Source organism: Panthera onca, chromosome D1, assembly GCF_046562875.1.
Source record: "Panthera onca isolate mPanOnc1 chromosome D1, mPanOnc1 haplotype 2, whole genome shotgun sequence".
NCBI lineage: Eukaryota > Metazoa > Chordata > Mammalia > Carnivora > Felidae > Panthera > Panthera onca.
Genome location: NC_138348.1, coordinates 28,645,342 through 28,668,615, shown reverse-complemented (window position 1 = coordinate 28,668,615; position 23,274 = coordinate 28,645,342). Strand labels below are relative to the sequence as shown.

Here is a 23,274-nt window from a genome sequence, read left to right as displayed (position 1 = left end):
GCTCAGGTCATGATCTCGCAGTTCTTGAGGTCAAGCCCCGCATCGGGCTCTGTGATGACAGCTCAGAGCCTGGAGCCTGCTTCAGATTCTATGTCTCTCCCTCTCTCTGCCCCTCCCCTGCTCGCAATCTGTCTCTCTCAAAAATAAACAAACATTAACAAAATGTAAATGTAAAAAGGTAAACTAAAAAATAAACCAAAAAGATACTAATAAATAACTAAATTTTTAAAATCTTGAGATGGGAAAAATCTTCTAAAGAATTTTTTTAAGTTTATTTGAGAGAAAGAGAGAGAGCACGCAGGCATGTAAGTTGGGTGGGGCAGAGAGAGACAGAAACCCAAGCAAGCTCCATGCTGTCAGCACAGAGCCCAATGCTGGGCTTGATCCCATGAACCATGAGATCAAGATCTGAGCTGAAATCAAGAGTCAGACACTTAACAGACTGAGCCACCCAGGCGCCCTGATGGGAAAAATCTTTTTAGGCATGATATAAAAGCCAAAAACCTGAAGCAGTAAAATTGATAATGTTTACCATAAAACAAAAAAATTCTGCAAGGAAAAGATAAAACCATTAAAAGAATTAAAATACTAACCAGAGAAAATACCTGCAGTGCATATGACATATAAAGGGTTAATATTCTTATCAACAAAGAACCCTTGCAAATCAAGGTTACTAGATGAACTATCCCAGCTTTTAGCTAACCAGTCACCACTTTCCCATGGAGCCTCTTCTCTCTCAAGGACACCGTTCCAGCAATTCTATGCTCTCCCACCAATAACTTTTTCCCTCTTCTTGATCATTCTCATTGGTAAACAAGCATTCAGGTACTTCTCTCTAAATATAAATAAGTGAAATAAAGCAAAACAATAAGAAACCACTTTGTCCTGACATTCTATCCTCATTGAGCTATATATAACATCATTTCTTTGCTCCTTTTTGCAGCAAAACTCCACGAAGTGTCTTCGTACAAATGCCTCCAGTTTATCTCCTCCTAGAATCTCTTACACACATCTGTATCAGGCTTTCTCTCTCTCCCTCTAATCTTTCAAGATACAACTACAGTTACTAGTTCAGTAAATGTTTCCAGGAGTTTCTCTTTGCAGATACAAACACACCCTAATATGTTGAAAAATTAGTTATCATTGGGTGGTGAGAGAAGAGATACCTTTTCTCCTCTATAATGTTTTGGTACTGGCCTGAATTTTTAAATACATAAGTAAGCCTGTGTTACTTTTACAATCAAGGGGGGAAAAGTTGTTTTCATTTTGATAAAGTACCATCTTAGCCTTAAGAACATTGTATCTGTGGCTTTGCTTTTAAAATGAAGAGTTAGAAATAAAGCTAGAATGGGATGCCTGGGTGGCTCAGTCGGTTAAGCATCCGACTTCAGCTCAGGTCATAATCTCATGGCTTATGAATTTGAGCCCTGTGTTGGGCTCTGTGCTGACAGCTCAGAGCCTGGAGCCTGGTTTGAATTCTGTGTCTCCGTCTTTCTCTGCCCCTTCTCTGCTTGTGCTGTCTGTCTGTCTCTCTCTCTCAAAAATAAATAAACATTGGGGCGCTTGGGTGGCACAGTCAGTTAAGCACCCAACTTTGGCTCAGATCATGATCTCGGGGTTGGGTTTGTGAGTTTGGGCCCCGTGTCAGGATCTGTACTGACAACTCTGAGTCAAAGGCCTGCTTCGGATTCTGTATCTCCCTCTCGCTCTGCCCCTCCCTGCTTGTGCTGTCTCGCTTTCAAAAATAAACATTAAAAAATTTTTCAATAAACATTTAAAAATTTTTAAGAAGAAATAAAGCCAGGATAAATTAAAATTTTCACTTTTAATAAGAAAAAAAACCCCCTACTGATAATATGCAACAGCCCCTCGCTTCACAGAAGCATTTATATGGATGACCTTTTACTAGCATAGTTTCTATGTCGATGTTTTCCTAGTTGGAGGTTATGATTTTTTTCTTGGGTAAATGATAGTATACTTCTCCTCCTCCAACACCCACCGCCCCACACACATGCATGTGCTCATGTGCGCTTGCGTGCACGCACACGCACACACACACACACACACACCCTTATCAACAGGCTGAAATCCGACTTCATCTTCTTGCGCTGAGTCTATCATACTCTTCATATCCATCTCGGACCCCTTCACCACCACTTTCCTTTTCTATCATTCCTGCTTGACCTCTTTCTTCTCCTGAGCTAAACAAAACTGTCATTTTCTCTCACCTTTACAAGATGAAAATAACTCCTTGCTTAGAAATAAAATAGTTAGAAACATAGTGTGGAGAGGATGCCTATAAAGCTCAAAATATTTTTTTATGTTTATTTTATTTTTGAGAGATAGAGTGCCAGTGGGAGAGGGGCAGAGAGAGAGGGGGCCAGAGGATCTGAAGCCGGTTCTGTGCTGACAGCAGAGAGCCCAATGTGGGGCTTGAACTCATGAACGGTGAGATCACTACCTGAGCCAAAGTCGGATGCTTAACCAACTGAACCACCCAGGCTCCCCAGCCCCAAATAGTTTTTTAAATGAAGTCTTTTTTTTAACAAGTTGAGAATATTTTCAAAAACGCTCTCTTGATGATTGAAACACAGAACTTTGCAATGGCCTACAGAAGCTGAAGCCCAATCATTTGTTATAAAAAAAGAAAAGGATACAAACGTATATGTCTGCATAGAAAAGGTCTAAAAGTGTATGCAACATAACATTAACAGTAGTTTCATCTGAAATATTGGGGGTGGGGTTAACTTCCTTCCCTGTATGGTTGTATTTTCTAAGTGTTCCATAATTTGTAACATTACTTCAATAATTTAAAAAATTAATACATTAATTGACTATATGGCCAAAGAGAAAAGGGTGGGAAAGGCGAATAGCAAAGGAGGCGATGGGGAAGAAAGAAGTAGCACGGAAGTGAGAAGTGAGGGCAAAGAAGCAAGTCCACTCCAGATGCAAGGAACAGGAGACACAACTCAAAATCAGTCTCCATTCCCATTCTGCTGACCCAGTAGTCCCATGTTTGTGCCGGCAGTACCACTAGGAGATCCTAGTGGAGTCCAAATCAAAGCAAAGAACCACTTTCCCTGGCATAAAGGTAACCATTTAAAAGAAGAAATTAACAAAGTTTTGCTGGGGGTGTAGCTGGAGGATTTCACTCAGGAATGCTGATATTCACAGAACTGCTTCTCTCTACCTTCCCTCTACATCCTAAGCTCCAGGAGCCACTTAAAAGCAGGCTATCTATTTTCAAGAAGTAAATCTCTTGGACGAGTACCTTATGTTTATGAGCTGGAATGGGAAGGTGCTGGGCTGTGTATTGGAACTCCCAGCCAGAGAAGACAGTTATCTCTTTTGGCACAGGTTCTCAGGGATGAGACCATGTCTAGCGGGGATTTTCTCCAGATTCGACAGCCTTGGCCCTACCAAAATGCACAGCTTTGTTTTCACCATACATCCATCACTCATCGTGAGTCTTTCATTTTTCCTTTCAACCATCCACAGGTCAGATACTGTGTGTTCCCAACAGTCTGTGAACTTCTTGGACCAGCAAAGGGACATTCATTTTTCTCAGCACTCCTTCAACATTTCTATTGTATTCGATTTCCCACTCCCCCTGCCCAGCTCCCTGGAGAGTGACTTCTTCCTTGTTTTAATAACTTGGACCACAGTCAAGGTTGATGTGTTACTCCATTTTGTAGGATATTTTCTTCAGAAGAGACAAAACAGACTAACGGAGTAGCTGGGGCTTGTGAGCAGCTTTAGGAATTCAGCATCCATTAGGAACACACAGGAAAGGTTTTTAAAGAAATAAAAAGTAGGCAACACAAAGGCCTCATAAACAGAATTATTCATAAAGGTAGACTAATGCTTTTCCTGGCAATTTTCTCTCCCAGTGACCCGCTTTAAAAAAATCTAATTTCATTTGTGAGTGACGAAAAGGGTCGGAGTTAAGAAAGTGGGTTCATAAAGTACCTTCTCTGACTTAAATTGAAATACAATACTCTCCCATTTGAAGTCATAAAAGTAGTTCTGATCTCAATGGGCACACAGATATAAGAAAATGAATAAAGAGAGGAAGAGAGAGGAGTAAATCAGGGTCAAGAGTATCCCCTCCTCCCCATTATATCATGTTTTCATCTCATCTTGCCCATATTCTCCCTAAAATCCCATCCCCAACCATTGTAATAACACTGCTCCCTGACATCTAATGAAAGATGTCTCCAAGGAACTGGTTAGGACACAGGGAAAAACCCTGTTCTTTTTTTTTTTAAGTAAAATTTTCAAGGAAAAAAAGACATGAATAAATATTTAACGGGGGTTATTCTGAAGTCCACATCTTTTTAATAAAAAATTTGATAATACTTCATTTTTATGAATGATATGGAAATTATCTTTTTTTCTCCAAAACAGGAGTCAAACCTCCAGTTTTTCTGTTATATATCTATTGTGTCACCATGATTCTTCTTACCATTGATTTCAAACAGCAGCAAGACACTAGCTGTGAATTTAAATAAAAAATAGTTATTTCTCTTTCTTCATGGAATATCTTTATTCAAATGTGTTTTCCATATTAACAGTGTTTTCGTACCGTGACAAAAGTAAGTGAATATGGCATCAGAAAGAAGAATGACACCAACCCAGATTGTGTCTCCCCCGGACAAAAGCCCAATTTTCTACTGGAATAACAGATTCAACTGAATTCAGTTCTTGGCAATTCATGGGCTTGGAGGGTAGAACTAAGGAGTAGCCATTTTTAAGAGCCATAAGAGAGGCAAACTGTGGGTTATGACACATCAGTAGGTTGTAAAATCAATCTACACATCACAAGAAGCATTTTTAAAAATGAAACGGAATACAGTAGAGAACATCAGCATGCACAGCTTGGAGTAAGGGTAAGCACTGTTTTATGAAAATGTATGTGTATGTGTGTGTGCATGTGTGTATACTGGATCTTGGTGTAAAAGGTTTTTTAAGTGTCACTATCTAAAAAGTTTAAGACACTCTGATCAAGGGCTCAGACCCTGGACTCAGAGAGAAGTGGATTCCAACATGGCTCTGCCACTTACTTGCTGTGTGAACTTGGATTACCTGGCTTAGTCTCTCCACCCACCTCATCTGAAAGATGGACGTACCATAGAATCTTAGGATTGTCATGAGATCAAAAGACCCTTACACAGGGCCCAATAATGTTAACATCCACATAAGGCACAAATCACAAATGGAAACAGTCATTGGTTGACTTACAATATGTTCTAAAGGGATAAATCCAGTGTGAAAGAAGATGTTAGTAAGTTAGACAATTGAAACTTTTTTTGCTCTTCAAAGAGTTGCTCCTCTGTAGGACTACCTATAGGAGATATCTTATCCTTTTCATTCAGCTTTCTGAATAAAAATAGTATTCAAGAAGTATATTTTGGTTTCAGAACTCCTTTTCCAAAATGCAAGCACCAGACAAATAAAAACTCTTCTAGTTTTGCTTTTTTTTCTTAAATGGGGTTGAACAAAACAAACTTCATTTTGTGCTTCATCCTTACAATATAGCTTCTGATGCCCCAGCAAGTGACAAATATCATGTGTTTAAAGACCTTAAAAGGTATCAAAATTATCTCTACTATGGAAAGACCCAGAGTTAAACACATGCCAAGATTCCTTATCTGTCATTTTTGTAATCAAGCAAACAAACAAACCCTGTACTCCAGCACAAAGAAATTTTAAAAACTGAAACATACTGCTCACTTCACAATCATGTTCTGACTATTCTTGGCATTTAATTTGGGGACAGTTTCTGAATTCTGAGAATGGGAGAGAGAAGAAAAGGAAAGGGTCCAGAAAGAAAGGGTGACAGCAAGAAGCCAAGGGACATCAGACAAGCTAAAGGACAAAATGCTGAAATTGTCAGCAGCCCCTTGGATGGAAGTGTGGAGATGAAAGTTTCAAGTCAATGGGCTTTTTTACTTTTGGGTCTAGACAGAGAAAGGTGAGATTTGGATAAAATAGAAAAATTGGGGGAAGACATGGGGAGAAGGATCTAACAGTAACTCCTGGAAGACTCAAAAACAACTCTGCTGATCATTGAAGGGTGACTCAAAAGCTAGGACTGAGTAAACAAAAGAAAGAAGGATAAGAAGAGGGAGACCGGTGCCAGGGTTCCAGAAGAGAAAATAAAATGAAAAGAAAGAGCTACGGGAATGTCCCAGGGTGCAGGCTATAGTGCTGGGAAGTCACAGATGTTGAGAATGAAAAAAAGTTTTTGCAAGAATTCTGGCAGACTTGGGGTAAAAATTAAGTTCTCCCTGAGAGATTTAAAAGCAAATAAAGAAAAAGAAAGTTATGTATGCCTGAAAGATCTGACTGATCTAACAGGAATATGTATAATACCCCAAATTTAGTATTTAGTAAAACATTCCAGAGGAAATGAACAGGGTTCCTGCTGCATCATTGTAAAAATTGCTTTCTAGGAGTATGTTGATGAGAATTGTCACCACCTCCATTTTTGCCCTCAATATGTCAATGATAAATAAGAGGGAGAAAGGGAGGAAGAGAGGGAGGCAGGGAAAGAGAGAGAGAGAGAGGGAGAGAGATTCTTCCCATCCCATTACACCAACGCTACCCTGATTAACCCACTGTCAATCCTAACTCCTGCATCACCCCAGGCGCCAGTCAACAAGGCCTACATCATTGGCTTTGCCATCATCGCATCATCCACTCACTTGCTCTGCCCTTCTGTCCATTTCACTGAGCTGGAGCTCCCAGCAGCAACTCTAGAAGAGAAGAAGAGGTGGGGAATGGGGAATGGAGCATGCGTGCCTCTAGCAAGCCCCCCCAGATCCCAGAATCCAATGAAAAGTCACTAATACACAGAGATGTGAAACTAGTTGTCTAGTCCAGAGTGTTGAGCTTAATCCCCAGTGCCACTTGGGTTGCTGGTGGGGTGGAAGGCAGCACATTGAGGCTGGAAAGAGCCTCTGCTTTGGAATTAGATCCAGACTTGGAATCCCAGCTGTACCACTTAACATGATGTGAACATGGGAAATGATGTACATCTCTGAGCTTGATTCACTTATTTGGAAAACAGGGCGACAATACCTAAGCCCTACAATGTTGTCAGGAAGATTAAGTGAGGTGACCTAGAAGAGCACCTACTGCATCACAGGGATGTCACTAGTCACTAGTGTCATATCCTAATGTCATATCATATCTTCAATAGAGTCCTATCCTAATACCGTCAACTTAGACTTGTTAGAAAATGAAAAGTGAATCCTTGTGCTGTTGGAAGCAAGTCCCACCTGTTTGCCTTTTTAAATATTCAGGTGCAAAGCATTTCCCATGCCTATGCTGTGTTCTCCCTATTGTGACTGTATATCAAACAGGAAGAAAACCTTTTGGTACAACCAGGTGTGAGCACATCTTACTCTATAGCGTCCAAATCTTCATCGCTCAAATACGAATTTGGATCCTGGGCATTATAAACTGAAAGGATGTCTCAATAAGATAACGTAATAGTTAACATCTGTGATATCACTAACAAAACAAACATTAAATGAGGTTGAATTGACACAATTGTGAAGAATTCTAAAACATTCAATAAGTAAAGGCCACATTGCGTTTTTCTCAATATTCTCAATCCCTTGTTCCAGACACATACAAAAATCCCCTCTTTATGTTCCTGAAAATTTAATACTGTCCACAAGCCACCAACCGGGGGAGGGAGGAAAGTATTTTAATCCTACAGAGAGCCATGACTATTCTAAAGCTGCACTTTCTTCATGAGTTATAAGTGCCTTTAAAACGGTTCAAGCAGGTGTACTTTTTAAGGGCCATGGAACAGAGAAAACCTTACCCCTTTAAGGTGGCTCCTAAGTTCATCTGATTCCAGGTCATGCATTCAAGCTGGGAGGTCATTTGGTATAAATTGTCACTGTTAGAAAAACATCCAGAGTTAAAAACACATAATTACAAAAAGATATACAGCTATTTCTTCAAAAATCAATGGAGGTTTACCTTTATTTTGCAACGAAAGCCTTCATGTTTTCCAAAATGACAGAATATGGGAGTCTGAAACGATTTTCACCTCACCCCACTGATTCCTGCACAGTTATTCACTTCACACACAGCAGAAAGGCTGTGAGAGTAATCTGGAAGCCTTTTAAAAACCTGAGTACAGCAAACACAAGTTTCTAAAGAGGTATTAAACCTTTCAGGGGAAGAGGCTAAAGGGAGTAGAACTCTTGAAAGGCAACACAGGCTGGATAACTCAACATTAAAGTTAAAAGCCTGGAGCTGAAAGTAAAAAGATGGCAGATTAATTATTCGTGAAAAGGCCATTAAGTTGTTTTAATCAAAAGGGTAAGTATCATGTGGATTATGAGGGTCTAAAAAGTCAAAGAGTGATGTGTGGTGGATGGTCTAATACTGAAGGATGTGACAAGCAAAAGGAAGAGGATGATAAAGTCTATGCACAACTGAAGGAATCACTCTCTAGAAATATTATCACCCTAGTACTAGTTGAATGGAGTTAAAAAAAAAAAAAAAGGCCCCAGCCCTTGTTCTAGAAAGTTCTAAGAAGGAAAACAATCTCTGATCGTTTACATTAAGACTCCACAGGAGAAAGTACACTCTCATGTAAACCAACCAAAAATTGTTCTCTCCTCTCCTCTTATAGTTATCTCACTCCTAGAAAACCGGCACATAAATCAATGAGCAGAAATCTCCTTAATTACCAAGCTGTGATAAGAATACATTTAGTCCTGAACCGACATGGTCAATTACGAAATTTGAGACCTAGAGATGAATGGGTTGTCTGCGAACCCTTGGTCTAAACACATTATAGAGGAATACCTTCATTCTACCTTCACGGCAAAGAGAGAGAAGCTTTCAATATCTACCCTGCGGTATCAGACCCCAAACCTAGACAATCTCTGTCTTGTCATGGCATGCCTTTGGGTTGCTTCATTGGGCAGGGGCAACACCAAATTTTAATTAAGAGAAGGTATTGTCAGGCTAGCCAGACTGGGGGAACTTGTGGAGGGGGTAAGGGAGATTGCAGCAACTTGGAATAAATGGACACCGTGCTCCCTCTAGGCATAGCTTGATAAATCATGGCCCAGTCCCTCTGCCGTTCACATAATCACTCTGAAAATGATTTGGAACTCCTTCGTGGTGGGCACACAGGATAAGGGGAAAATCAGATTCCAGGAGGGAATTTTACATATGAAACGTGAAGTGACTTCAAACTCGAACTATGTGTCCTTTCATTAGTCAGTGTCTATCTGGACCCCATCATTCATCCTCGTGTCTGACTAGCTATTATGCTACTACAATATCCTACATATCAATGAAAAAACATGATTAGTTTCTCCTGCAGCTTCTCCATTTGCAGTAGCGGCCCGTGCTGGTCTGTGCCACCACCGTTTCGCAATTCCACAAATTCTTGCTGTAAGGCTGGTGTAATTAATTCCTGAAGGACCCCAATTTTTATTAGAAGTGCCAGCCCTGCTGCATTTAACACAGAAGAGTTTCGTGAACTTTCTTTGGGCTGACAGCTCATTAATAAGCAGCCTCCTCCACAATCTCTACTGGTTTTTGTTCTCTTGCGCCTTTTCATCAAGCAATCCATTTATTAATCTCGCCATTAATCTCAGCCAACAGGCATTGTATTCCCCAGGCAGCTCTGTATTTTTGTCACTGATTTTTAAAAAATTGTTCACCAACTAAAATCACTCAGCTCCGGCTGACAATTTTCCTAGGCCCTATTGGGATGTGGGGTCTTTCTGAAATTATTTCATCCTTGCATAAGACTAAGACCATAATTTTCAAGAGAGCTGGGAAGCAAGACAAGGGACAGAAGTTTATGCACATGGGTTAATGAGTCCCAAATATCTAACTTTATGATTTAGGAATTTTCTCACAGACTTAAAGAGTAGTCCAGTAGATTCCTAAGGGTCTCTATCAGGAGGTACCCCAAAGAGAAAATATTTTTAAGACCATTTTCTCAGCCCCCAGAAAGCGAATTTTCTCAAATATTCGGTCTATGTCTTCCATGTATGTATTGTCCTAGTGTGTGCTTAATAAATATTCCATACTGCCCTAATAAGATAGTTACTAGTCAGACAAGGCTATATTGAGCACTTGAAATGTGGCTAGTGCCACACGCTGAAATAAGATTTTGACTATTTTGAATTAAATACAATGTATTAAAAATTAATTTCACTGTTTTATTTTTTAATGCAGCTACTAAAAAATTCCAAATTATAAATATGGTTTGCATTGGTTTTATTGGACAGTGCTGCTCTGTAAGTTTTAAGACCTTGAGCCAATCAGTTCAGCTCACTGCACCTCAGTTTCCGCATCTGCCAAATGGAAATATTAATCTCAATCATTCTAACTTTACAGGGATGTTGTAAAGCCCTAAAAATGGCTCTTTGAAGACTATACAGATCATAAATTTTAATTTTTTCCTAATCTATCAAATTTTTCACAGTACTTTTCACACATTCCCCAATATGCCCCACAACTTTGTGAGGCAGGTACAGTGATGATCCCCATTTATCAGAGAAAGACTGAGGCTCAGAGACATGCCTGATGCTCCCACCTCACCTGCCACATCCCTTTGAAGGCATCCTGGCGTTATTTGGCCTCTAAGCTCATCGTCTACCATTTAAATAATAGTAATCATTATACAATAATAATACAGACAAGTCTGGAGGTGAAAGAGAACATGTTCCAGGAAGCATTGTGACTTTCTCTGTCTCCAGAAAAGTTAAAACATGCAAGATGCCCAACATGTCCTTTTCAGCTAAGAATCCTATGCCAAGATTGCAGGAGGAGCCCCACTTCTTGTTTTAGTGGTCCTGATAGCTCAGCTTGCAAATCCTCTTGAAGGGAGAGAAGATGGGATGGGCCAATAGGGGAGAAGGACTTTTAGAAACCCCCCAACCTACTAATAGGTTTCCTGAGTCCAGTGATAGGATCAGCACAATTTTAACCACATCCTGCCTTCTGCTGGCTGAAGTTCCTCAGTGGTTCCGTCCGTCAGCTTTGGCTGGCACCACCTTTTTACTGGAAGTCAATGACAGCAATGACAATAACTCCTCTGCTGGGGAGGAGATAGAATGTGAACCCGAGCTAAAAATACTGGACCCAAGCATGCTCCAGCTCTGATCTCTTTGGGCAATCGGTCAACACCCAGCTTTCATCGTGAAAACCCACAGAAAGAGGCAGCGCTGGTCAAGGAATATATGGCCTCTGACAAATAAAGCATCTAATTATTAAATAAGCACCGTAGGTGTTGACCACCTCATTCCCAGAGGAGATCAGATAAGCAGGTGGTTTGGCTCAAAGCAACCACAGTGGTCACGTAGGCATTTCAGCTCGCCATCTAACCCTGTTCGGAAGTGAACTCTGCAATTGCAGGCTGCCAAAATATATTCCAAAAGTCATGGTATCCTTTATATTTTTTTACGTAGACTTTTTTTTAAAGCCCCTTGTTTCCTATGTAAGAAATGTTTGAAGTTGGAAGCAAGGGAGAGAGGAAAAAACCTTCTGTAACTGGGATTAATGCAAGTTGGAGTAAAATAAAAGGAAGTCAGTCCTAGCAAAAAGAGCAACTTAAAAGGAAATCGGTAGTAGATCATATGGAGTTTGTTTTGGCCTGGACTCCAGTATTACTGAGTTCTCGACCTCCACACAAAAAGAAAGGAGGAAAGAAAGCCCTCAGCTAGTATCTGGGCTGGGACTCCTCCGCTCTTCAAATGTGTGTGTAATTCAAGTACATTTTCATCTTTAAGAGTGTTTACTATATATTCAGCAGAACAAGGTAGAAAAATTCACGTCACCAGTAGAATGGAGCTGACGAACCTGCTTAAGACCAGCGTTTCCTCTGCCAGATGGTTGCCAGCTGGCAAAGTAGCACCTTGGTGGAAGTAAAGAGTTTCCCCCAGAAGACTGACGGAAAAAATGAATGAATGGATGGATGAATGAGAAAAGAAAACACCAACCAAGAAAAATGCAGATATAACTGCCATCTGTGATCAGAATTCATGATGTCCAGCTTTTGCTGCAATAGCCCTGTCCCGCACCAACAGAGAGGCCCCTGTGGGTTCACCTCTCTACCTGATAACCACGGCTCAGGAAAAGAGGCTGCAGCCAGACTTCCACACTGCCCTTTTCCTGCGTTCTTCCCCCCAAGGCGCCATAGAGGCTGCCTGTTGAGAAATTTCTGCCCAGCAGGCCCTGGTGAATAATTATTTTACAGTCAATCTCTTGGTATTGTTATTTCTCTCCAGCTCACCAGTTCACCAAAGAAAAACCCACTGGGGATTCAATTTCTATTAATAAACACTTGGTCAGCACAAGAGTTGCAGGAATATTTGAAACTAGATTTTTCCCCCTCCCTGGAGACAAGTCCGTTTCAAGTCTTTGGTTTTGATACTGCCCACCCCTGGAAACCATTTCACCTTTCTGTCTTCGTGACTACCTATGTGGGAAACAAATATCAGTATTGTCTTAAGTGAAACTTGTACACCATGTAAATGTACATATGTTCGCAAGTGAAAAGAAGTGTTATTGAATATAATATTATTTCCTTGGGCATGAGCTGTCCTCTGGCGCATGTCTATGTTGAAAGCCCACCTAACTAGTATATAGTGCACTTCCCAAAGACCTGCCTTCCCCAGAAACTCTATGCCTGCTATGGAAGTCTCTCTCACATGAAAAACAATCTGCTGGTAAAAGCCTCCACTCTCAATTTCGTCGCTCATGAATCAACATTCAAGCATTTAAATTTTTTTTTACTTTTTAAAAATTTTGTTTATCAGTTTTGAAAGACAGAGAGAGTGTGAGCGGGGGAGGGGCAGAGAGAGAGAGAGAGAGAGAGAGAGAGAGAGAGAGAGAATCCAGAGCAGGTTCCAGGCTCTCAGGTGTCAGCACAGAGCCCCATGTGGGGCTCGAACTCAACGAACTGTGAGGTCATGACCCCAGCCGGAGTCAGACACTTTACCTGACTGAGCCACCCAGGCGCCCCTGAATTGTCAACATTCAATTAAAAATATCTGAATCAGTAATTATTGCTTCCCAAATTGGGAGCAGTTTTACCTAGTAAGGGGCAAAAGGAAATATCCTCATTTAAATTGGTAGCAGATTTGCTAAAGAAGGATATGCAGGAGCGCCTGGGTGGCTCAGTCAGTTGAGCTTCCCACTTGGACTTCGGCTCAGGTCATGATCTTGCAGTTCCAGTGTTCAAGCCCCGCATGGGGCTCTCTGCTGTCAGCAAAGAACTCGCTTTGGATCTTCTGTCCCCCTCTCTCTCTGTCTCTCCCCCACTCATTCTCTCTGTCTCTGTCAAAATAAATAAATAAACTTTCAGGAAAAAAAATAAGGATATGCAAACCTAATAAAAGAGCAAGAAGAAAGGGAAAGGACTAGAATATCTTTTAAAAAATAGTGTGGAGAGGAGGATTTTTCAAACACAGAGCACAGAACTCCTTTTCACAAGTAGCTGTGAAAATCAACCCATGAACTGGGCATAGTCAGAGATCGGGGCTCAACTGAGGTCAGCCAGCAGAGGAGGCAGAAGGCCTTATGGAAGAAGATTCAAAGGACGTGAGCAGAGAAGGCCCAGCTAGCTTCCTGTTTTAGGCAGAAATCAGGGAAAGTTTTTGTGCTTAGTGAGTGTGAATTTTACTACTGTCTCCCCTCAGGAGAGCATGGGGTCCAACCACTCCTGGAACATTGCCTGTGAGCAAGCACAATCACAGTGGCCCTACAAGCAGTCATTCCTCCTAGGTCTGGAGGGATGGGGAGAAAGGTCTTTAGGTGCCTTGACTGAACTTCACCCCCAGCAGTTCACCCCAGCAGTAAAGGCTAAGCTAGAGGTGTCTGAAGTATGAAAGACAGACTTTGTTGAATGAGGGCTTCAGGAGAAAGTCTGTTTCTGACAACACTCACCAGGGAGAAAACTGCCCCGAATCCATTAAGGGCTTTCTATTGAAAATTATGGGTAGAACTAACGGATAATGGGATTTCTTTCATTACTGGGAAATAAAGACCTTTCTCTACTGAGGCCCCGGACAGATGCCACCTTTGGAAAGAAAATGGCACTTATTCATCAAGAGAGATAGCAGGGTGCACTGGGTAAGAGGATGGATTCTGAAACCTCACTACCTGAAATCAGGGACCTTACTGTGTCATACTGGGCAAATTCACCTCCCAGGACCTCCTCTATAAAATGGGGACGATAACCTATTACCTGGCTCAAAAAGTCATCATCTGGATTAAAGAAGTCAATCCTGATACAGTGTTTAGAATGGTGTCTGGATGAAGTAAGTCTATATAAGCATTTGCTCTTCACACTTATCAGCAACAGTGTTGGCACAGATTGTATAAGGGGAGTATTCCAGGTGGAGGATGCTGGTGGTCTGGAATCCCTCAGTGATTCAGAGCACAGATGGGTTTTGAAGTCAGAGAGACTGAGGATCAAGTCCTGGTCTTGATTCTGACTCGCTATGTGACCAAAGTAAGTTACTTTGCGTCTCTGAATCTATTTCCTCTTCAGTAGGATAAAGATTAGAGTACCTACCTCACAAAGTCATCAGAAGTTAAATGAGTATACTGAGTGATGCACTTAGCACAGTGCCGAGCAACACACAGTCAGCATGCAATAAATCCTCGTCATTATGTTAAAAGGACTCATGCATGGTTCACCCAGCTGTGATCACGGCCCCTACAGAGAAGCCAAAATCTGTAACCTTTGGACAGAACTCTACCCACCTTCATATGGGGGCAGAGAGGATGGGAAAAACCATCTCCTATCACCTCCCGTAAGTTAACTGTGAGCATTTTCTATTCACTACTGTTCACATCTACACACAAATGTTCACACATAACTCCCCAGATCTGTTCCCTGAGAGAGGAAAAAGACTTGTATAACAAGGAGAGAATTTTGAGAATTTCCTCAAAGCAAATACATATTGTGCACTGCTTATTTAATATTAGTGTGTGTACCATTACCTTTATTCTGGGAAGGGAGACTACATTAAAGACTGGAAAGACAGAAGCTTTGGAAAGCAGTGGGGAAGAGGCTGGGCAGGCTGCCCCAGGGGGTCAAGTGCAAGGAGGCTAACAAAATACAAGCAAGCCTTTCCCAGGAGGTCCCAATTTTAGATGGAAGGGAATGGAGCCAGGGGCCAATAGAGGCACCACTAAATATCTAAAACCCAAAAGTTAAGCCACTAAGTGATTAAAATTTAGTCTTGTTTCCTATGCTTTTTCAAACACTGCATTCACAAAAGCATTTAGGTACCCTCTCAAACTTTTTTTTAGGAATAAGAAAAAAGGAAATGACGTAATGGAGTAATTGCATATGACCAGTTTTAAAATATCCTATACCTGTCTGTTCTATCATTATTACTGTATCTGATCTTTGAAAAGTGATTGAAAATGTTATGGATGTAGGGTGAATGGAATTTCAAAGACAGTACAAAATTCAAGGGAGCAGACTTTTTTCCTACAGGGGTCACAAATCCTTTTTTAGGAGATTTATTGCTTAGAAATCTTCTCTAACATGGGGCACCTGGGTGGCTCAGTCGGTAAAGCCTCCGACTCGGGCTCAGGTTATGATCTCATGGTTCATGAATTTGAGCCCCATGTCGGGCTCTGTGCTGACAGCTCAGAGCCTGAAGCCTGCTTCGGATTTTGTGTCTCCCTCTCTTTCCACCCCTCCCCTGCTCTCTCTCTCTCACTCTCTCTCTCTCTCAAAAATAAGTAAACATTAAAAAAAAAAAAGAAATTTTCTCTAACAGAAGAAAATGGTATATTTGTGACATAAATATAAAAATGAAAACCAAAAAAGGATCCAAGGCGCCTGGGTGGCTCAGTGTGTTGAGTGTCAGACTTGGGCTCAGGTCATGATGTCATGGTTCATGAGTTCAAGCCCCGCATCGGGCTCTGTGATGACAGTCTGGTCTCTCTCTCTGCCCCTACCCTGCTTGTGCTCTGTCTCTCAAAAATGGATAAATGGAAAAAAAAAAAAAAAAAGAAAGAAAAGAAAAGAAAAGAAAAAAAGATCCAATTACGTAAAAGAAGAAAGGGATAAGCAAAGATTTCCAAAAGATGAACCTAACAAAATTGCTTTATACAGTGGCCGATCAAAAGCTGGATTAGAAAATGTGAGAGTTTCACCTATAAAATGCAACCCAAGTGACTTTTCCTACATCCAAGACAACCACAATTTCAGCACTAAGTCAGAATCCACCACAGGGGCAGAGAATTATGAAACCAGTGGCTGTGATCACTTCATCCCCACCTTCTTCACTTTCTAGGTTGCTCAGCCCCTCTGATGGTCCCCTTCCAACATCTCCCAGTCCCCAAGCCCCATGGAGGTATCCCAGTGCATCTAAACGACACTCACTCCAGCAGCATCAAGGTCTTTCTCTCTGCCTGGGATAAGACACCAACCAGGAACCACGGAGGGAGGAGTGGGCTAAAGTCATTCCATGGGGAACCATTCCAACTTCGCCCCCAATGGCTACCAGAATAACAGCAATGCCACCCTGGCAACCGGCAGGAGCAGCTCCTCAAAGACGACAATGACCCTGCCACCACAATATTGCTGGGGTGGGAGTAGGGGTGTCCACAACAGAGAATGGTTGTGAGTTCTACACCCGTTCCAGTGACTGACCCACCAAGGGGAAGCACAGAAACAGAGAGCTTGGGGCTGAACACTGGGCCCGCCGTGCCAAAGAATAGAACTAGATTCTAGCTAGTGAGAATGAAAAGGAAGACGACAAGGTGTGGTCATTCTACCTCTCTCTGTACAATCTTTGTGCATTTCTTTGCTCCCTCTCACTCAAAGAAAGAAAGACGAAAGAAGGGGAGGGGAAGGGGAAGGGGAAGGGGAAGGAAAGGAAAGGAAAGGAAAGGAAAGGAAAGGAAAGGAAAGGAAAAAAGAGTGATCTCGAATCCAAGATCCGATTAGGTATGCCGGATTTTCCCATCAAACGGAAAGGTTTCCGAAGTCCGTGGGTCTCAAGCATACATAATAGAAGGAGCTCGACCCTGTACTTCCACCGGATAGGGGAATCAGACCAGTTCCAGGCTCAAGTTCATAAGCACACCCGGCCTTTGGGATGCGCCGCCCGCTCGGGAGCGAAGATTCCTTCCCCTCCTCCACCTGTGGGATTAGAAGTCCCCCAGGCGCGGCCATTCCCCCCACCCAATCTCCCAGGGCAGGCGCTTTTCCTTCCTTCATTACCTCACTACCTCCTTCCCTTGACGTCAGCCCCGGGTCCTCGAGCAGAGGGGGGAGGATGGAGATGCATTTGGGGGCAGTCGGTATCAGGATCCCCGTAGCACCGGGGTGGGGGGAGGGGGAGGGGCGGAATATGAGGTAATGCGCGCCCAATCCCCCGCCTCGAAGGCCGAGAGCGGCCACTTCCCTCCCCCCCCCCCCCGCTCCACCTTCCAGCCCCGCGCGCGCCGGTGTGTGCACCAGTTACTAGGCAACGCTATCGGAGAAGCGGGATGCCGGCCAAGTTCACCCAAAGTTGAAGAATAAATTTGGGGGAGAGAAGGTGGAGGGTGGAGGGAGAGCCGGGAGAACGCACAAGGGACGGGAAAAAAGCTTGGAAGGAAAAAAAAGCTGGTCTTCTGCCTCCCAGGAACAGGAAGGAGGGCGGGCGCGGGCTGGAGCCGTGTCCCCGGAGGACGCTGCTGCGACCCGACCGCAGCCCGGCACACAGTCCGGGTCCGGTCCCTGCCCGGAGCCTGGAGCTGGGAACCACGCCCACCGAGCGCCGCCGCAGCGGGACACTCTGGGGCACAGGGGTAGGGAGAAGGCTGCGGTTAGAGTGTACGCGCCCTCGAATTACTCCCAGAGAAGGCCGGCCCGTGTGGCTAGTGGGCGAGGAGGGGGCTGAGACGGGAGAAGACCGGAGTGCGAGTCGAGTCCATGTTTAATCTTTGGTCGCGAGGGAGTTCAAGTCCTTTAAAAAGGACTTTAAAAAATAAGGAGCCCTTTAAAAAATAACTTCTTGAAGCCCCACTCTTCTTCAGCTCAAACAGTAATCGCCCTCATTTATATTTAAAAAAAAAAAAAAAACAAGAACACCAGGAGACGAGGAAACCTACTTCTTTCAAATCAGAGCCTGGAGATCTGCTTTAATTTGCTTTAAGTAGCTAAAGGTGTCCTTTGCCTCCAGGACCCTGCATGCCCGCGGTCGGGGCTGCCCGTGTCGGACGTTCCCGCTCCCGCCGGCTCGCGCGCCCCAGACACCGTGGCGAACGCCTTCCTACCTGCTGTAGGGCGTCCTCAGCAGAAGGGCCTGGCTGCCAGTGCAGCTGTCGGTGGGGGTGTGGCAGCCATAGACGGGGGGCGGCACAGAGTACTGCTGCTCGCCTGCGGAGAGCCGAGGAGAGCGGAGTGAGCGCGCCCCAAGGGCTCGGGGTGGGAGTGGGGACGCGCGGGGCGAGGTCGAGGGCAGGGGCTGGGACAGAGAGCATCCCCAGCTAGTCTCCTCGGCTAAACTGGGGGCAAGGGGTCTGGATGCCGGCGCGTGCCGAGAGAGGGCGTGCAGATCGTAAGGAGCTAATCAGCTTCTCACTGCACAGTCCTTTATTAGCCACTTCGTAGTACACGTAGACATATTCGTAGGCTTGTTTGAGTGGAGCTGTCCCTAACATACTTGGGGGGGGCGGGGCAAAACTCAATCTTTTCTTTTAAATTGAGTGAGATTGGGCTGATTATTTCTAAAAATCCCTTTAGATGTCCTCTTCTCCCTTTCCCGATTTGCTGTGGTTTGGAAATTATGGGGACGGGAGTGGCATGGAAGAAAGAGAGAAGGACCCCACCTCATTCCCGCCTGCTTACCCAGAGAGCCCTGCTGGCCCATGGGGTCCTCGTGCTTGAAAGAGTGGTTAGGGAACTGCGCCGCGTGGTGCGAGGGCGTGTGACCGTAGCTGGGCGTCCCGTCGAAGGTGACTGTGCTGTATCCTGCGAGCGCGGCGGAGAGAAGCACAGCGTCAGGGGTGAGACTGGGTCGGTGATTCTGAAGCAGAACCAGGGTAGAGAAGCGCCTGGCCCCCGTACTCGAAACCCCAGCATAGGGTGATGCCACCCCACCGGTCTCCAGAACTTTCGGCGGGGAGCCTGGTCCAAGCCCAAATGTGTGACCTCGGAGCGGCTCCCCGCCTTTTCTCAAGAAAAACCCTGACCTCCCCGCCTTTTCCAATTCATTTACGCCCTTGTCTTCTTCCACCTTGCCTTCTGCTTCTGAGCCAACCTCGGGCAAGTGAAGTATGAAAACCGCCAACCGCTGGCCAGAGAAAGTTCTTCTTCAAAAACAAACACCGCGGCTCTTGCTCCGGGGCAGCGCGGGCGAGCGAAATGAATCTGTTCGGCTGACCCCGAGCTGACTCGGAGCCGTAAATCAGGGGACCGCGCACCAACTTTCATTAATTACTCGGAGCCAGTTAAACGGCATGGGCTTTAAATGGGAAGAGTAATTACCGAGTAATGTTATCTGAAGCTGCGCGACCCTACACCACGACACCCACGGCCCTCAGGAAAGCTGGTGAGGCCCTTCCAGATGGCCCCGCCGGCCTCTGTCCTATGCCCTCCTCCTTACCCTCTCGGATCCAACTCGCACCCACTGCGTCTCTAATTCTACCACTGTGGGGGCCACGTTCCTTGCGCTCCAGGCGGGGAAGGGCGCTTGTTTTAGAGTGTGCCGGACTGTACCTCCGTTTCCCTTCATGGCAGTGCCCGGGTCCCCTGCTACAGTTTCCCTGCGGAAAAACTAAGGGCAACTGTGTTCTTTCCCAACTCCCCAAAGGCTGGGTTTAAAAAAAAAAAAAAAAAAAAAAAAGTCTTGATTAGTGTCTTGATTGAAAAATGTAATCTCTTTCTGTAATTGTTATTAAACTGCTTTAAATCTATTCCTCACCAGCTTTTGGGAAACTGTTGCCATCTCTGGGGAAAAAGCATCCTCCAGCTAAGATAAAGATCAGTCCTGGAACCCTGACCAGACTGACTGGTGGGATTCCCTCCCTTCTATACACGCAGTCCCCAAGAGTCTCAGGACTGAGGGTCCAGGACCGGAGGTGAATGAGATCTGCCCTGAAGCTCACACAGCCTTCATGCAGGGCCACAGTGCCGGCCCACCCCCACCCAGCCCCTGCACTGGATCTCCAAACTCCATTCAATTTCGGGGGAGTGGGTGGGTGAAAAGGCCCCTCACCCCCTACTCTTGCCCCAGGCGTGACAGAGGCTCTGTGACAAGTGTCTGTGAAGACTTAGAATGGAAAGTGGAAGGAGACCATTACCCCAATCTTTGAAACATAACCCCCCAAAGAAAAACAAAAACCCAGCCTCTCCTACCCACACCGGGCAGTGTTATGTGTTGGAGTGGAGTGGGGAAGAGGGTGGGTACAGGTCCCAATTACCAGATTGTACTAGGCCGGCCAAGTCTCGCACACTGCTTGGTGCCACAAGTTGACAACTTAAGAAGCTTTTATAATTTGCATGACCCCAGAGTCCTCAATCTATCGCCTGCTAAGTAGGCAAAGATAACCCCCCGCCCCATTAGCTGTCAGGGCTGGGTGAGAACCTTGGGCTTCCTTTTGGGAGCAAAGGCACAGCCCCATTGAGGCCTGTCAGCTTACGAACGAAATTTGGCTCTCAGTGCCACATTTTGCAGAGAAAAGGTCGAATTTTGAAAGAAAATTTTTTAAACAGGAGAAACATAAGCCGCAAAGAAATTGTCCCTAGACAAACCCTTCTCCATTTCTGAACTGATGAATAGAAGCTGTGGCCCAGGGCACGGTGCTGTTCTTTAAGGCGGGCTCCGCCAACTGTGGGATTGCAGGATGCAGCTCCTGCACCCGCCGCGTCGGCTCTGCGTCCAGCGAGGTTCCCAAGGCCCCCCACTTTACAGGACAGGAAGACCCGGGGACAAAGGCCAGCCTCCAACCCCCTCCCTCAAGACCCCCTCGGGAGGGGCCGAGGCAAAAGCGTCAGCGGAGGGGAGGGAGGGCTCTTTTAATTAGAAACTTATCGGACGCGGGACTGATTAGATCGCGCTGTCCTGGGGCCTCGTGCTGGTCTAGGCGTTGAGAGCATGGGGGCGGGGACCTAGGGAGGGACAGTTGTTGGCGAAAAAGGGCAGCGTATTCAAAGGCTCCTTGTACAGGCCCGAGAGGGAGAGGCTCTAATCGGCCAAGGTAGCGCTTTTCCCACGGTTAGTCCGTGCTGGGAATGGAGTGCAACCTTGACCGCAAGGAGAGGAGAGACACGCTCTGCGCGTCTTTTCCCCGCTCGAGGCATTGGAGGAACCCGGGAACAGCCTGGCCGCCGGGCCTCCTGAGAGCTGAGGGGTAGAATGGACATCAGGCTCAGTTAGGAAGGGGGTCAGAAGGCTGGAAATGATGACTCCATAGCTGTGGCAGAATAGGGGAAAATCTGTCCCCCAACGAAATACTCAAGTGACTCAAAGAGAAGTGCCCTTGGCCCTTCTATAGAGCTGATCTCTTCATTGACCCTAGGGTGGCTTGGTGATGCCCCCTGCGCATTAAGTCTGAGACTACCCAAGTCCTCACTCCACTACTGACTGCCCTTACAAACCATGAGCCCTCACGTCCAGACCACTATTGGTTCAGTGCCCATCCAACACAGCAAAGGAAATCCATCTCAACAGAGGGGCCAAGATCCCTGGAAAAGGAGGTAGAAGTAACCTAATATGGTCTGGGTTCGAGTCCCAGCTCTGCCACAGAGGGACCTCTTGCACACATAATCTCTTAGAGCCTAGATTTTGTCATCCAGAAATAAGCAACTTCTCCGTCAGGCTGTGAGATATTTAAAAGATGCACTCTGTCTTAATACTTCCCAGTGCCTTGCACAGAGTAGAGGCTCAACAAATGTTTGCTGAGTTAATGTTTATGATATTAGGAAACCACCTATATACTATTTAAGAAATTATAAAAAAAAATGGGGAGGTGATGGTATGATCCCTTGGAGGGGGGGCAGGAGAGGGTGCCAATTGTCCTCTCGTGTGGGCCACGGCAAGGCTGCCTTGCCTAGGAACGGGGATTCAGAGTCTTGACTCCTCTCTGCTGGAGTTTGGCCTGGGTCTGCTGATGGCCATTCCCATACTTTAGGGAAGGAGCTGATGCCCCTGATTCTCCCAACACACACACACACACACCGCCAGGCCCTGCATTCCTGGGGGGAGCCACAGGAACACCAGAAATCAAGAGGATAAATCTAGAATCTCAGGGTTCCCAAGGCCAGGGCTGAGCAGCTTCTGACATTCCCACCCCAGCTCCCAGCTGCCCAGTAAGTCCCAACAGCCAGGCAAGCATGACCCGTTTTACATTTTCAATGCAAGAAAAACCTAAGTTCACAGACAGGAACCTCCTTACAGGTTGTGGTACATATCTGGGGCTGGCTCTCCACTGGGTTTTCCCAGAATCGAGAAGAGAACTCCACCTGCCAATTCTGGTCCCAACTCCCAAGACTTTTATCTCATCAGCGGCTGGGCCTACCTACTAGACAGGAATTCAGACATTTCCCTTAAATGTAGTGCCTGCTGGCTAAGAAGTCCACAGTCTCACCGCCCCCCAACCCTATGCTAACCTGATGGGATCCCAGGCACCAGACCTGCCTATAGAAGGGGCCCAAACAAAGTGAGAGAGCCCTGGTTCCAAAAGTCATCACGGAATCTAGATGAACTCAAATAAATGATAACAGCATGGTAGTATTTTGAGCCCCATAAATAGACCAAATGGCTTCTCAGACTCTGCAAAGAGCACACATCCACACACAGACTCACATCACACCCCTTGCCTGCCAGTCTTGTGGGTTTCTGGTCCAGTCAATTTTAGGTGGTCTCCTGCCTTCTGAATTTAGAACCCCAAGTCAGAGGAAAGTTGGATTTCTGCTCCAGTGGCACAGAACTTCAGGTGAGGCCCAGCTCCCAAGTTGCCCATTTCAGCTTTCCTCTTACAGATGGGGAAACTGAGACCTGGAGATTTGCAAAAGGTAACAACCTGCTAATTAGAGGTGACATGATCAGAGAACACAAGCCTCTGAATCGACACCGACTTGTTCCAACATCCCTTGGGGCGAATCAAGAACTTCATTTAGAAAGACCTTGAGTGGAGGGGCCCCCGTGAGCCTGCCTGCGGTTGCTCCTCAAAACACAGATCCCAGATTCCCTGAACGAAGAGGGGAGGACGGTTTCGATTTCACCAGGGCTTCTGGCGAGCCAGGTGCTCCAGGCTGGGTTA

General features: G+C 45.1%; 1 protein-coding gene across 9 annotated transcripts in view; it reads right to left on the bottom strand.

The window, feature by feature from the left end:
* Positions 1-23,274, bottom strand: part of WT1 (WT1 transcription factor) — a 49,172-nt gene that overhangs the window by 23,821 nt on the left and 2,077 nt on the right. For 2 of the 9 annotated variants that reach the window (XM_078433356.2, XM_078433357.2), the window contains exons 2-5: positions 18,860-18,982; positions 18,286-18,388; positions 7,838-7,915; positions 6,708-6,758 (exon numbers count right to left, since the gene is read on the bottom strand). In XM_078433356.2, coding sequence (XP_078289482.1) covers positions 6,708-6,758; positions 7,838-7,915; positions 18,286-18,388; positions 18,860-18,982 — 355 coding nt within the window. Of the gene's footprint in view, positions 1-6,707; positions 6,759-7,837; positions 7,916-17,245; positions 17,428-18,285; positions 18,389-18,859; positions 18,983-20,764; positions 20,972-23,274 lie in introns of those variants that run through there. The other 7 variants (XM_078433358.2, XM_078433359.2, XM_060606288.3 and 4 more) reach the window with 6 other exon arrangements.